Source organism: Mytilus edulis, chromosome 1 (assembly GCF_963676685.1).
Source record: "Mytilus edulis chromosome 1, xbMytEdul2.2, whole genome shotgun sequence".
In the NCBI taxonomy this organism is placed as follows: domain Eukaryota; kingdom Metazoa; phylum Mollusca; class Bivalvia; order Mytilida; family Mytilidae; genus Mytilus; species Mytilus edulis.
In genome coordinates, this window is record NC_092344.1 from 47,086,893 (window position 1) to 47,102,179 (window position 15,287).

At 32.7% G+C, this 15,287-nt stretch overlaps 1 protein-coding gene across 3 annotated transcripts in view; it reads left to right on the top strand.

Annotated features, from left to right (window-relative positions):
- The window catches only part of LOC139483987 (protein MON2 homolog), a 287,784-nt gene that overhangs the window by 267,931 nt on the left and 4,566 nt on the right, over positions 1–15,287 (top strand). For 2 of the 3 annotated variants that reach the window (XM_071267718.1, XM_071267725.1), the window contains 5 exons: positions 2,823–2,940; positions 4,445–4,511; positions 5,873–5,933; positions 6,312–6,438; positions 13,887–14,091. In XM_071267718.1, the coding sequence (XP_071123819.1) occupies positions 2,823–2,940; positions 4,445–4,511; positions 5,873–5,933; positions 6,312–6,438; positions 13,887–14,091 (578 nt within the window). Of the gene's footprint in view, positions 1–2,822; positions 2,941–4,444; positions 4,512–5,872; positions 5,934–6,311; positions 6,439–7,421; positions 7,449–13,886; positions 14,092–15,287 lie in introns of all 3 variants that reach the window. The other variant, XM_071267710.1, reaches the window with a different exon arrangement.

The window sequence follows — 15,287 nt, forward strand, 5'->3', positions numbered from 1 at the left end:
TGGATAATTGAGAAATTTATGTAGGAGGAAAACTATAATAGTATGGCTTCATTTATAGTGGTCAGTTTTTATGAATGAATGTTGACCTGTTGAACAACAATAACATGCAGAATATGAATATGCAGCCTTTTGACCAGCAGCATATTTGTGGTTTTTCCTCTGCATAACGACTACAGTATGTGTGGGCTACTAATTGTGGACGCACTGACTTTACTGACCACTGGAATGTGTAAAAACTGAATTAAATCTGTACACTAAATATATGGAAATGAGAAAACTCAAGTCAAACATCAAAGTGGAAATTGACAATAGCAGATTAAAGTAGAAAGAGTCTATTTGGTATTGATAATTGGCAATAAATCTTCTCATTCAATAGAAGTGTCCAGTAATGTTATAAGAATTGATTGTGAAATAAGTGGTCTCTCTGACCTACTGATGTTATTGTGGTCACTCTTATGGTCAGTGAAAATGAAACTTACCTGGATTTTCCACAAAATTATATCTTTTGTTAAAACATTTAAAATGGTATTTATTCACAGAGTGTTGGTTTAATTGTTACTTATGAAAAAAAGAACAGGAAACTCTAAAGAAACAAGTCTCCACAAAAAGGATTGAAGGACTCGACCAACTTTAAGTTCTAAGTCTTCTTTATTGTAGCTTTCTTAAACGTAGAATTTGACTATTTCTACTTGTAGAATTTTAATTTAAAATTTAAAATATGAGTGAATAATTCAAAACCTTCAAGCCATTTACTAAAATCAAGTTTTTTCTTGATTTAAATTAAATGAAATTTGAGGTGTTATTAAATTCAGTCTTGACTGACACAATTAACTATAGAACTTATATCTTTCTTAGAACTAAATTTTTAAAATCAATTGCAGTACATGAATATTCTTAAAGGAAGATATTTAAGGAAGTTAAAATTGATTTTGGTCAATTTGGCCTCTAGATATAGTACATGTAAATTGTATGGCCTATAGGTCAGTCTGTTTACAACTGTGGTCACCTTGCTTTACATTTAGGTTGTCATGATCATATATAGGTAGTCAGGTTAAGTCTAGAAAGTTTAACTGTGATGTAAAATTTAGTTGGTCAGAAATTTTATACAATTTTTTGTATCAAGCTAATTAAATTTTATAATTTTAAATAATTTGTGCAAGAAATTTTAAAAAAATTTCCCAAATTTTTTAAATGTTGTGATAATGAAAGTTCTAAAGAAAATAATTGTAGAACATGTTACATCTCTGAACTTTGGTGTTGGCATGTTCATAAAAAAACACCTCTTGTACCAATTAAGGTTAGCTCCTCCATGTTAATATTTTCAGCAAAATCAGTAACTTATTTTTCTAATTCCAATGGCAACTTGATAATGAAATAAAGGCCTTCATCTAGACAAGAGATTTTATTTTGATGTCACTGATAATGAACATATTGGCTACTCAATCTGTAGGCACTGCACTATAAGGATGTCTGTTTGTATTGGTTTCAGCTGTAGAAGTTTTTATTACAATTCATCAAAAACTATGATATACAAAAGGCCCTGTGAGATTGAAATGTTGTGCAGGAACCCAGTACATTGATCATAAAAGAAAAATATGAAATGTGACTGGTTTTAATAGACAGGACTGTAAATAAGATGCTTGTCCCCTCACCTCTCTTTAATTATAATAATTCATAATCACATCAAGCTTCTTTTTTTTGTAATATATATACATTGGTAACACAAACCAATTCAAAATGAGTTTTATTGTCTTAAGAATTACATTTGCCTTTATTTGACTACAATCAATACACTAAAGGACACTGGTGTTTTTATCTATAGGGTGACAAGTAATACATGTACTATCTTACACCAAGTGATTTAATGCTGTCAGCTTGTGATGTAATGGTCAAAACTGACCACAGACTGATCTTAAACTGACCACAAGAGGTCACTTTGTTTACTATCAGTTGTATGTACATTTTATCTTTATTGGAGGTACAATTTGTAGTATTTGATAATGAACCAAAATATTTGTTTGTACCTAAGTGTACTAGTATATTTATGTTTCATATGTACTCTATTATGACTGTTTAAAAGAGATATTTTTTAATTGAAGTTATTTGACTACTGAGTATCTGTTTCAAATCTAGAATTCACACTAGATACATTTTCATCATGTGTGTGTCATGTTGTGGTCCAAAGGGCAATGTTTAAATACTGTAGATTCTTTATTATTCGTTGGATACCAATTTTCGTGGATTTCCTGGGTATAGGTGAACCACAAAATTTAATGTTCAACGAATGAAAAATTTACTGTAGGCTTGTATGCAAACTTTGGCAAAACCACGAAATTATATATCAATGAACTTGTATTTTTTCCTTAATCCACGAAAATGGATACCCATGAAAATAAGTGAATCCAAAATACTACCTTAGTCTAAGCCCCATTGTTGTTGTAAATCAGAGAGTATCAGAATATGAAATTGAAACTACTTATGCAGTACAAATGTATATCAGTATAATTCTGCTGCATGAACCAGTTTACAATAAATCACACCAAGCAATTCTTAAGCAACTTTCTGCATGTTCTGCAATTGTCATTACAAATTCCTGATTGTGCTAATGCTTTTGAATTTTAGTTTGTCCACCATATAATACTGTAATGAGTACTGTTGCCAGTGCACAAGTCAACACTTTGTGAGTTCTTATGTCCTCAATAACAGAAAGAAGTCATGGTAATGTAACATAGTAAGAATCCTATCATCAGAATTATTAATTTTTCTTATATCATGAATATTAATTAGGAAATATTGTGATAAAAATTCTTTTTATTTTACAGGCATTCAGACTACCATTGAGTTACAAGTACGGTTGTCCATCACCAACAACATGGATGCTGGTCATCAATTCTTTGTTGTCTATATTGACCATTGGTCTTCCAGTGGCCAGAAAACATGGTATGTAAACAAGTCCTTGTGACATATTACAATGGTTCTTTTTTTAAAATTTCAATATAACACAATAATCAAGCCTTGTCATGAAATAGTACGTACTGTGGATTCATTTATTTTTGTGTTTACCAATTTTCTTGGATTAAGGAAAATTGGCATTTTCGAGGGATATTGAATTTCATGAATTAGGCAAAGTCTGCTTACATTCCTTAAGCAAAGGAGTAGGTTCAGTTAGACCCCTTTTTGGCCCCAAAATATATCAATTTTACAAAATAGTTCCCAATAATGTAAACTTTTAGCTATTTATTGGACAGTAGAATACTTCTGCTACACAAATTTTTGACAATATAATGCACATATATCTGGTACAACCATCATTAACTCATGCTTATTTACTGAACTCTTCACAATTAAAGCATTTGACTTAAATTTTAGACAGTTTTTGTCTTAATATTTAAATTTAAGTTGTATTAGATGATAATACATAACATATAAAAATAAATATAAAGGTTGAGGGTGAAAGCGGATGCAGCCACTTCTGTTTTGACAAAAACCATCTGAAAAGTAACATATTATGGCATAATTGATAGATTTGTCATATTTGAGGTTAAATATGAGCGTCTGAAATGACTAAATTGGTTCAAATCTTTCACACAAACTAATTGAATCGATTAAAGTAGACACTTCAGTGTTTAAAAAGTGTACAAAATCTTTCTTCAGATGAACCTGAAATTTGAGGCCAAAATGGGCCCTTACCGGACCGACCTACTCCTTTGTAATTCGTTGAATATTTAAATTTGTGATTCCCCTGTTCCCATGAAATGATAGAAAATTGGTATCCAACAAATATTAATGAATCAAGAGTATATGATGTTGTGTGAGCCAAGGCTCTGTGTTGAAGACTGTACTTTGACCTATAATGATTTACTTTAACAAATTGTGACTTGGTTTGAGAGTTGTCTCATTTGCACTCTTACCACATCTTCTTATACCTATGGATTTGTTTAAGGATTTTTTCCTCATTTTTGTCTCACATAGAGAAAGTAGAAAACATTAGGCAATTATGCTTGCTGTTTTCAACAGTGTCAACAATGTGATTAGGTCAGTTTATGGGGAACCACTAGTGGTAGGTCAAAAATATATTAGGCATGTTAGGTATGCAGTTGTATTATTATTGGCACATCAAGTTTCTTTGTTGTTTCATTCTTGTTTAATTTCAGTTAAATAATATCTGAGTTCATATCTGTAAGTGTTATAGCAACTATAAAGAACCATCAACTTATGTAGAGTTGCTTTTCATGGTTAAGGCATCATGAAAGTATAAGGTTACTCTTATCTGTTCCAAGTTAGCTTCCAAATTTAAAGTTCTTGTGCAGAATGAGGCACACTTTGTAATCATAGTTTATCAATCTTTAGTTAACAGCTATATGCTTGTAGAAAGTGCTTTGTGTGCTATGATCTTTCTCTGTTGTATTCTTGTCCTTCATTTAGCTTATGTTTTAATTTTCAGAATCTTCATTTAATGGAATGTGGTCAGAACTAGCACAAACATTTGAAGAATTTTTGTTCTCAAAAAGGTAAGATTATTTTGATCCAGTGTCATGCAATTGAACATTAAGTATTACAAATGTATCAGAAAATATTTTATGGACCCTGTTGAGATTCTGATTTTATTACAAGTCCTGAAAAGTATTATACATGAGAACTCCCTGTGATTTTGAAAGTTGAAATACTTTATTTTCTGAAAAGGACATGACACCAAATTGTTCTCATCATTTATAAAAAAAAAATATGAATAAGATTCCAAGTTTTTAGATCAGATTTTCTGTCCTTTGATTCTTCAAATTTTACAAAAAGATTAATTGATTGATGTTTATTGCCATTTCAGCATTCTTGGCTATATCATGGTAGTCTGTTTTCATTGCTGGATTTTTTGTTTGTTTGTTTTTGTTTTGTTTTTTTTTGGGGGGGGGGGGGGGGTAAAGATTTATCTATTTGAATCTATGATTCATATTAATTTTTTTTTAAATGTGCACATATAACTCAGTTTACTAGTAGTAATATATATTTATCTTAAGGTCAGTGGTTCTCTCAAGGCATTTTGGCTTCCTCCACCAATTAAAAACTAACCACCATGAAAAAGCACACGAGTGTTGGAAGTGGCATTAAACACCAATCAATCAATTAGACAAACAATATATCAATGAGATGCTTTAGTTAGATATTCAAGTTACAATATTATGTGTATTTGAATTACATTACTAATCAAGAAGAATTTTCTTTAACACTGTATAAATCAGTGATAAAAATAGGTTCAACTACAAATGTACAATAATGGACAAAGGAAGATTACTCCAATTCAAATATATAATTTACCTAGCCAAATACATTTCAATTTATATACATTTCAATGTTTTATATAAAATTCACAAAATAGCAAAATGAAAGCTCTCAAGCACTTTGATTATATATATATATTGTTGTATTAACAATCTTAAAGGCTGTAGTAATGTTTTCAACAGAATTTTTGTCATATTCTTTGATATTGCTAAAAGTGGCATTTCTAGTGCAAACTGTCCTCATTTTCAGTATAGATAGAACAACATGTTATTTGGATAAAAAGAAAAAAGATTAATAAAAAATTGTTTATAATTATATTCCCTGTTTTGTTTCACTATTTATTAATTGACTTTGTTTTGTTTCTGTATTTGTTTGGCTTCACATGTTTTTATCAACATATATGATACCCCTAGTTTTAATAGCAATGATGCATGAAACGTATTATAATCATATTATCAAGGAAATTGTCTGAAAGGAATTTTATACCCAGCAATTATTATAGCCAAGAGAAATTTGATAAGCATTTTTAAAAAATATCTTTAGAAATCTTTTTTTCTGTTTCTATATATGAGTAACTAATTTACTGGTTACATTTCAGCCCTTCATTGCCAACTCTATCAGTAGAAGATTTCCAGAGGGATGAAGCCATTGATTGTAAAGTATGTTGTTTTATTTTGAAATGGAATATGATTGCTTTTATAGATTTAACATAGGTTTAATATGGATTACAATCATGTGAACGAGAGAAATGTCTTCTACAGTTATCAGTTACATAATATCTTATTTCAGTTCTATAAATAAAACATGGCTACGAAATGCAGTAGGTCTAGTTAAACTTAAGTAAACAAACTGCATGTACACGTTGAACTTCCAACTGGAATAACTACCGTAAACTAACTATACAAATACTCTCCTGGTAAACCAAGAATCAATCCTTTTTTGTCCTGTCATTTTTTTTTACCAATAGCAAAAGAGAGATAACTCCTTGAGCTTTGAATAGAAAGATTGTTGCTTATTATGATTTTCTGAATTTTCAGGTTGTACAGTTAATAAGAGATGACATTTTGTCACACACCTGTTCTATGCCTGGTGATTTTGTCAAGAAGATCATGCAGTTACTAAACAAGGGCAGTATACATGCTACACCATCTGATCAATTCATTGGTAAGTTAATAATTATAGCCTGTTTAATAAAGGCAGGATAAATGCTAAACCTTCTAATTGATTCATTAGTAAAATATACAAAAAGTATGCTAATAAGAGACATCTGCCAATGTAAGGCAGTTAGTATTTTTGTGACCGTATACAAGATACCAGACGGACATTCAAACTCATATGTCAATAATAAACAAACATCTCACTGGCGTAAAAAGAAAAGAACAATAGACAAACAATAGTACACAAAACACAACATAGAAAACTTAAAGACTGAGCAACAAGAACCCAACCAAAAATGGGGGGGGGGGGGGGGGGGAGGGTCTCTGGTGCTTTGGAAGTGTAAGCTGATCCTGCTACATGGTGCCCTGTTTAATCAGTTCATTGTACAATACATTTAATTGGTTCATGTATTAATTTATCTAATATATCTTACTAAACTCTTTAATCATAGAGCTATGTAAATTGGTACTGTCGTTAATCAAAGAAGAGAATTGCAATTTTAAGTAAGTCACTATGATTTGAATTTATGCTTTATTGAATGGTTTCGTTTCACATTAAAGTCATTTCTCAAATATTTGTCACCTTTATGTATTTTGGATGGTTGTGTTGGAATGACTGCAGGAAAGTCCATAGTTGTCTAACAAAGGTGTGTCAGCCAAACTGTCTTTTCAACCCTCATATATCATTTCCTTAGATTAAGGTTTTCATTTTTTTTTTGTCTTGCAAGGTCAAGGAACTGTTATCATTTACGCAATAGCGAGGGATGATTCAGGTTGGGCCACCCAGTGTCCCCTCCCGATGAACAGGCCAAATTCAAGATGACCTACTTTACAAATTTTATTAACTTGCAAATAAGTTGCATTTGTATTGACTGTGAAAGCTTTTTAGATACATGTGTGGGTAAAATGTAATGGAAGGAGACATAATGATATAGTTCTCAGAAACTGCTCTTGCTCTCCACTGATTTGAATGTTTGACAATTATTTTAGGTAAGATATTTATCAAGGGAATAGGAGGTAAGTGGTTTGGGAGCTGGAGTGGAGATCGTGAAACGCATGCTTCATTCTTTTCAACATCCCTACAATTTTTTGTCGGTTTGGTACATGATGTATTTTTAAAGAAAATCTTTTTTTTTTTGTGATTTTTATTTTCTAAGGTAGTAAGGCTTATTGATTTAATTACAGAAGCATCTTTTTGCATATTTTTTGAAAATCTCATCTGTAATGATACTTTTGATACCCTTTAATGTAACTCTCTTGACAACTTTTTCCTTGTGTCTAATTGAAAAATGAAAAGATCACAAAAAAATCTGACCAAATTAAAGACCTTGTACATTACAAAAGTGTGTATTACTCACAGGTCTTACATAAAAGTTTCTGCCTAATGCTTTTATTTTAATCCAATATTTGCTTCTTAGAATATTTTTTTGTTTTAATAATACAGGCTATATGAAATATGACAGTTGTGCATTTAAAATTAACCTTACAAACTTGTATCTTAACCTTTGTATCTTCAAGTGTAAATTAATAAATTGAAAAAAAATTGCATATACCTGGGAGTGAGGCTATGTCTAATACATAAAATGATAAATTTATGTTTTGGTCCAATTGTCATTTGACATTTGACATTTGGATGTAGCCTAAGCAGACCATTTATCATGTACAATTATCCTTAAAATTTAAGTTTTTTACAAACAGTCATGGCCAGGTCAAACATATTTGAAGTATAATCATAATACTTGACTTCTGGTATATTACAATGAAACTCTTTGTCAATCAACTCTTGAGACTGTGATGCTTCAACTTGCCGACAAACATTCAATCAACTCCAAAGACTGTGATCCTTCATTCAACTTGAGAACACATATCCAATCAACTTCCATGACTTTGACATATCAACTTGAAAACACACATTCAATCAACTCCCAAGACTTTGACACTTCAACTAGAGAACACACATTCAATCAACTCTCAAGTCTTTGACACTTCAACTAGAGAACACACATTCAATCAACTCCCAAGTCTGTGTCACTTCAACTAGAGAACACACATTCAATCAACTCCCAAGACTTTGACACTTCAACTAGAGAACACACATTCAATCAACTCTCAAGTCTTTGACACGTCAACTTAGGAACATACATTCAATCAACTCCCAAGACTGTGACACTCCAACTAGAGAACACACATTCAATCAACTCCCAAGACTTTGACACTTCAACTAGAGAACACACATTCAATCAACTCCCAAGACTTTGACACTTCAACTAGAGAACACACATTCAATCAACTCTCAAGTCTTTGACAAGTCAACTTAGGAACACACATTCAATCAACTCCCAAGACTGTGACACTTTAACTTGAGAACACACATTCAATCAACTCCCAAGACTGTGACACTTTAACTTGAGAACATACATTCAATCAACTCCCAAGACTGTGACACTTCAACTTGAGAACACACATTCAATCAACTCCCAAGACTTGACACATCAACTTGAGAACACACATTCAATCTACTCCGAACACTGTGACACATCAACTTGATAACACACATTCAATCAACTCCCAAAACTGTGACACTTCAACTTGAGAATGCACATTTAATCAACTCCCAAGACTGTGACACTTCGACTTGGGAACACACTTTCAATAAAATGAGAAGACTGACACTTCAACTTGAGAACACACATTCAAACAACTCCCAAGACTGTGACACATCAACTTGAGATCACACATTCAATCAACTCTCAAGAATTTGACACTTCAGTTAGAGAACACTCATGCAATCAACTCCAAAGTCGGTGACATTCAACTATATAACACTCATTCAATCAACTCCCAAGACTGTGAAATCAGCTTGAGACCACACATTCAATCAACTCCCAAGTCTGACACCTGAACTTGAGAACACAAATTCAATTAACTCCCAAGACTGTGACACTTCAACTTGAGAACCCACATTCAATCAACTCTCAAGACTTTGACAATTCAACTTGGGAACACACAATCAACTCCCAAATATGCGACACTTTAACTAGAGAAAACTCATTCAATCAACTCCCAAGTCTGTAACACTTCAACTTGAGAACACTTATTTAACCAACTCCACATCAACTTGATAACATACATTCAATCAACTCCCAAGACTTTGACACTTTAACTTGGGAACACACAATCAATCAACTGCAAAGTCTGAGACACTTCGATTAAATTCCCAAGACTTGTCTCTTTGACACATTCCCCATTTCCATTCTCAATTTTATTTGACACTTCAACTAGAGAACACTCATTCAATCAACTTCCAAGTCTGTAACACTTCAACTAGAGAAAACTCGTTCAATCAACTCCCAAGACTTTAACACTTCAACTAGAGAACACTCATTCAGTCAACTCCCAAGACTTTGACACTTCAACTTTAGAACACACATTCAATCAACTCCCAAGTGTGTGACACTTCAACTAGATAACATAATTTAATCAACTTCCAGGTCTGTGGAGGACACACATTCAATTAACTCACAAGACTGTGGTGAACACACATTTGATCAACTCCAAAGTATGTGACACTTCAACTAGAGAAAACACATCCAATCAACTCCCAAGACTGTGACAAATCAACTTGAGATCACACTTTCAATCAACTCTAAAGTGTGTGACATATCAACTTGATAACACAAATTCAATCAATATCCAAGACTGTGACACATCAACTTGAGAACACAGTCAATCAACTCCCAAGACTGACACTTCAACTTGAGAATGCACATTCAATTAACTCCCAAGACTTACACATTCAAACAACTCCCAAGACTGTGACACTTCAACTTGGGAACACACATTCAATCAACTTCAAAGACTTTGACACTTTAACTTTGGAACACACAATTAACTCCCAAGTCTGAGACACTTCAAATTTAGAACACACATTCAATCAAATCTTAAGTCTTTGAAGTGTCAACTTGAGAACACACATTTAATCAACTCCCAAGTGTGTGACACTTCAACTAGAGAACACAATTCAATCAACTTCCAAGTCTGGGGAGGACACATATTTATTTTACTCCCAAGACTGGAGAACACATATTTGATCATCTCCCAAGTATGTGACACTTCAACTAGAGAACACACATTCAATAAACTCCAACGTATGTGACATATCAACTTGAAAACACACATTTGATCAACTCCAAAGACTGTGATCCTTCAACTTGAGAACACGCATTCAATCAAATCCAAAGACTTTGACACTTCAACTTGAGAACACACATTCAATCAACTCCCAAGGCTGTGACACATCAACTTGAGATCACACATTCAATAAATTCCAAAGTCTGTGACATATAAACTTGAAAACATGCATTCAATCAACTCCCAAGACTGACACATCAACTTGAGGACACCCATTCAATCAACTCCAAAGTCTGTGATACTTCAACTTGAGAACACACATTCAATCAACTCCCAAAAATTACACTTCAACTAGAAAACACTCATTCACTCAACTCCCAAGACTTTGAAGTGTCAATTTGAGGACACCCATTCAATCAACTCCAAAGTCTTTGACACTTCAACTTGAGAACATGCATTTAATCAACTGCCAAGACTGTGACACTTCAACTTGAAAACACACATTAAATCAACTCCCAAGACTTTGAAGTGTCAACTTGAGAACACACATTCAATCAAATCCCAATACTTAGATGCATCAATTGATGTCAAAGTGTTAATTTTCAAAGCAAGCTCAATCGTACAGCAAGAATATCTTCATCTTTTAACATACCCGGTAGTATTTTGAGATGAAGAGAGGAAAAGAAACTTGGGGTAGTTGTCAAAACACAAAAAACCAAGAGACATCTAGAGGGCATTGCACTACAACATATGGTCTAGAGAGGTAAAGAGGGGGGAATAGTTGTGTGCAGGTAAAACGGGCCATTTCCCTTCCTCATTTTGAACCTGTACCTGGTCAATAAATGTGGACCGTGAGTCTGTGTTTGTTGTATGTGTGCTAATTTTTTTTAGGAATCAGGTATTGGTGGTCTGCTGTATTGTTCAGGTTTTTGGTGATTCCATTTATCTTCTTTATGATTTATACAGTCTTAAAAAAGTGACAAGTTTTTACAAAGAGTTGATTTTTATACGACCGCAAAATTTGAAAAAATTTTCGTCGTATATTGCTATCACGTTGGCGTTGGCGTCGTCGTCTGCGTCGTCGTCGTCGTCGTCCGAATACTTTCAGTTTTCGCACTCTAACTTTAGTAAAAGTGAATGGAAATCTATGAAATTTTAACACAAGGTTTATGACCACAAAAGGAAGGTTGGTATTGATTTTGGGAGTTTTGGTCCCAACATTGTAGGAATAAGGGGGCCAAAAAGGGCCCAAATAAGCATTTTCTTTGTTTTCGCACTATAACTTTAGTTTAAGTTAATAGAAATCTATGAAATTTTGACACAAGGTTTATGACCACAAAAGAACGGTTCGGATTGATTTTGGGAGTTTTGGTTTCAACAGTTTAGGAATTAGGGGCCAAAAAAGGGCCCAAATAAGCATTATTCTTGGTTTTCGCACAATAACTTTAGTTTAAGTAGATAGAAATCAATGAAATTTAAACACAATGTTAATGACTACAAAAGGAAGGTTGGTATTGATTTTGGGAGTTTAGGTCCCAATAGTTTAGGAATTAGGGGCCAAAAAGGGACCCAAATAAGCATTTTTCTTGGTTTTCGCACCATAACGTTAATATAAGTAAATAGAAATCTATGAAATTTAAACACAAGGTTTATGACCATAAAAGGAAGGTTGGTATTGATTTTGGGAGTTTTGGTCCCAACAGAATAAGGGGGCCCAAAGGGTCCAAAATTAAAACTTTGTTTGATTTCATCAAAATTGAATAATTGGGGTTCTTTGAAATGCCGAATCTAACTGTCATGACTGTGTATGTAGATTCTTAACTTTTGGTCCCGTTTTCAAATTGGTCTACATTAAGGTCCAAAGGGTCCAAAATTAAACTTAGTTTGATTTTGACAAAAAATGAATCAGTTAGGTCTTTGATATGCTGAATCTAAAAATGTACTTAGATTCTTGATTATTGGCCCAGTTTTCAAGTTGGTCCAAATCGGGGTCCAAAATTAAACTTTGTTTGATTTCATCAAAAATTGAATAAATGGGGTTCTTTGATATACCAAATCTAACTGTGTATGTATATTCTTCATTTTTGGTCCTGTTTTCAAATTGGTCTACACTAAAGTCCAAAGGGTCCAAAATTAAACTTAGTCTGATTTTAACAAAAATTGAAATCTTGGGGTTCTTTGATATGCTGAATCCAAAAATGTACTTAGATTTTTTATTATGGGCCCAGTTTTCAAGTTGGTCCAAATCAGGATCTAAAATTATTATATTAAGTATTGTGCAATAGCAAGTCTTTTCAATTGCACAGTATTGTGCAATGGCAAGAAATATCTAATTGCACAATATTGTGAAATAGCAAATTTTTTTTTAATTAGAGTTATCTTTCTTTGTCCAGAATAGTAAGCAAGAAATATCTAATTGCAAAATATTGTGCAATAGCAAGATTTTTTTTAATTGGAGTTATCTTTCTTTGTCCAGAATCAACTTAAATCTTTGTTATATACAATATACAATGTATATTCACTTTTTACTACCAACTGATAAATTAAAATAATCTTTACCATTCAGTGATTACAAGCAGTTTTTTTACATCTTAATATTTTATGATGTATTTAAATGAGTAGTTATTGTTGCAAACTCCATTAGAAATTTTAATTGAGATTAGTTTTGGAATAAGGGAAATTTTTCTCATTTGAAATTTCATAAATAAAAAAGAAAATTTCTTCAAACATTTTTTTGAGAGGATTAATATTCAACAGCATAGTGAATTGCTCTAAGAGAAAACAAAAATTTTAAGTTCATTAGAACACATTCATTCTGTGTCAGAAACCTATGCTGTGTCAACTATTTAATCACAATCCAAATTTAGAGCTGAATCCAGCTTGAATGTTGTGTCCATACTTGCCCCAACCGTTCAGGGTTCAACCTCTGCGGTCGTATAAAGCTACGCCCTGCGGAGCATCTGGTTCCTTTTGTCAACATGTTCGTAATTTTTTGCTCTGTGTAAACCTTTTCGCAACAATCTATTTATTCATGTTATATATATATTCTGTAACTGCTCATCCAAAGTATAACTAAAAATCAATCAAAAAACCAATCCATTAGCCACCTTGAGAACTTGTCATGAGGATGAAATCATTTTCTCTCTAAAGGTTTTTTTTAGGAAGTTGTTAGGGACACATTAATATTTTGTACAAATGGTAAACCCTATAGAAAGAAGAGATATAGAAATAATAAGAAGAAGGTTTTTTCATAATCCTTTTGCACTTAAGATATGTGACTCATGTTTCTTTGATGTTCTTACAGTTTGTGTAATTTCCTTTCAGATACAGAGTCTAGTCGGAAGTTACGTGAAGAATTTGCAAAGACCTGCTTTGAAACTTTACTACAGTATTCATTTATATCAAAAAGTCAGTCAGAGGAAGGTTCTATAACAAAAGTTGCTGTTCTGTCATTGTTACAACGATGTCAAGATGTTGTCAAGAAATATGTAGAAGATGAAAGGCTGAGTGGAAAATGTCCTTTACCAAGGTATTAAAATCAAATTTCCGTCATTCTTTTTATCTGTTAAAAACAGTTATAGTTCAGTGCTTGCGTTTTTCTTGACATTTTTATACGACCACAAAAATTGAAAAATTTTTGGTCGTATATTGGTATCACGTTGGCGTCGTCGTCGTCCGAATACTTTTAATTTTTGCACTCTAACTTAAGTAAAAGTGAATAGAAATCTATGAAATTTTAACACAAGGTTTATGACCACAAAAGGAAGGTTGGGATTGATTTTGGGAGTTTTGGTCCCATCATTTTAGGAATAAGGGGCCAAAAAGGGCCCAAATAAGCATTTTTTTGGTTTTCGCACTATAACTTTAGTTAAAGTAAATAGAAATCTATGAAGTTTTGACACAAGGTTTATGATCACAAAAGGAAGGTTGGGATTGATTTTGGGAGTTTTGGTTCTAACAGTTAAGGAATTGGGGGCCAAAAAAGGGCCCAAATAAGCATTATTCTTGGTTTTCGCACAATGACTTGAGTATAAGTAAATAGAAATCAATGAAATTTAAACACAAAGGTTTATGACCACAAAAGGAAGAATGGGATTGATTTTGGGAGTTGAGGTCCCAACAGTTTAGGAATTAGGGCCAAAAAGGGGCCCAAATAAGCATTATTCTTGGTTTTTGCACCATAACTTTAGTATAAGTAAATATAAATCTATGAAATTTAAACACAAGGTTTATGACCTTAAAAGGGAGGTTGGGTTAGATTTTGGTTTTGAGTTTTGGTCCCAACAGTTTAGGAATAAGGGGCCCAAAGGGTCCAAAAATTAAATAATTGGGGTTCTTTGATATGCCAAATCTAACTGTGTATGTAGATTCTTAATTTTTGGTCCTGTTTTCAAATTGGTCTACATGATGGTCCAAAGGGTCCAATATTAAACTTACTTTGATTTTAGCTAAAATTGAATCCTTGGGGTTCTTTGATATGCTAAAGCAGAAAATGTACTTAGATTTTTTATTATTGGCCCAGTTTTCAAGTTGGTCCAAATCGGGGTCCAAAATTAAACTTTGTTTGATTTCATCAAAAATTGAATAAGTGGGGTTCTTTGATATGCCAAATCTAACTGTGTATGTAGATTCTTAATTTTTGGTCCCGTTTTCAAGTTAGTCTACATTAAAGTCCAAAGGGTCCAAAATTAAACTAAGTTTGATTTTAACAAAACTTGAATTCTT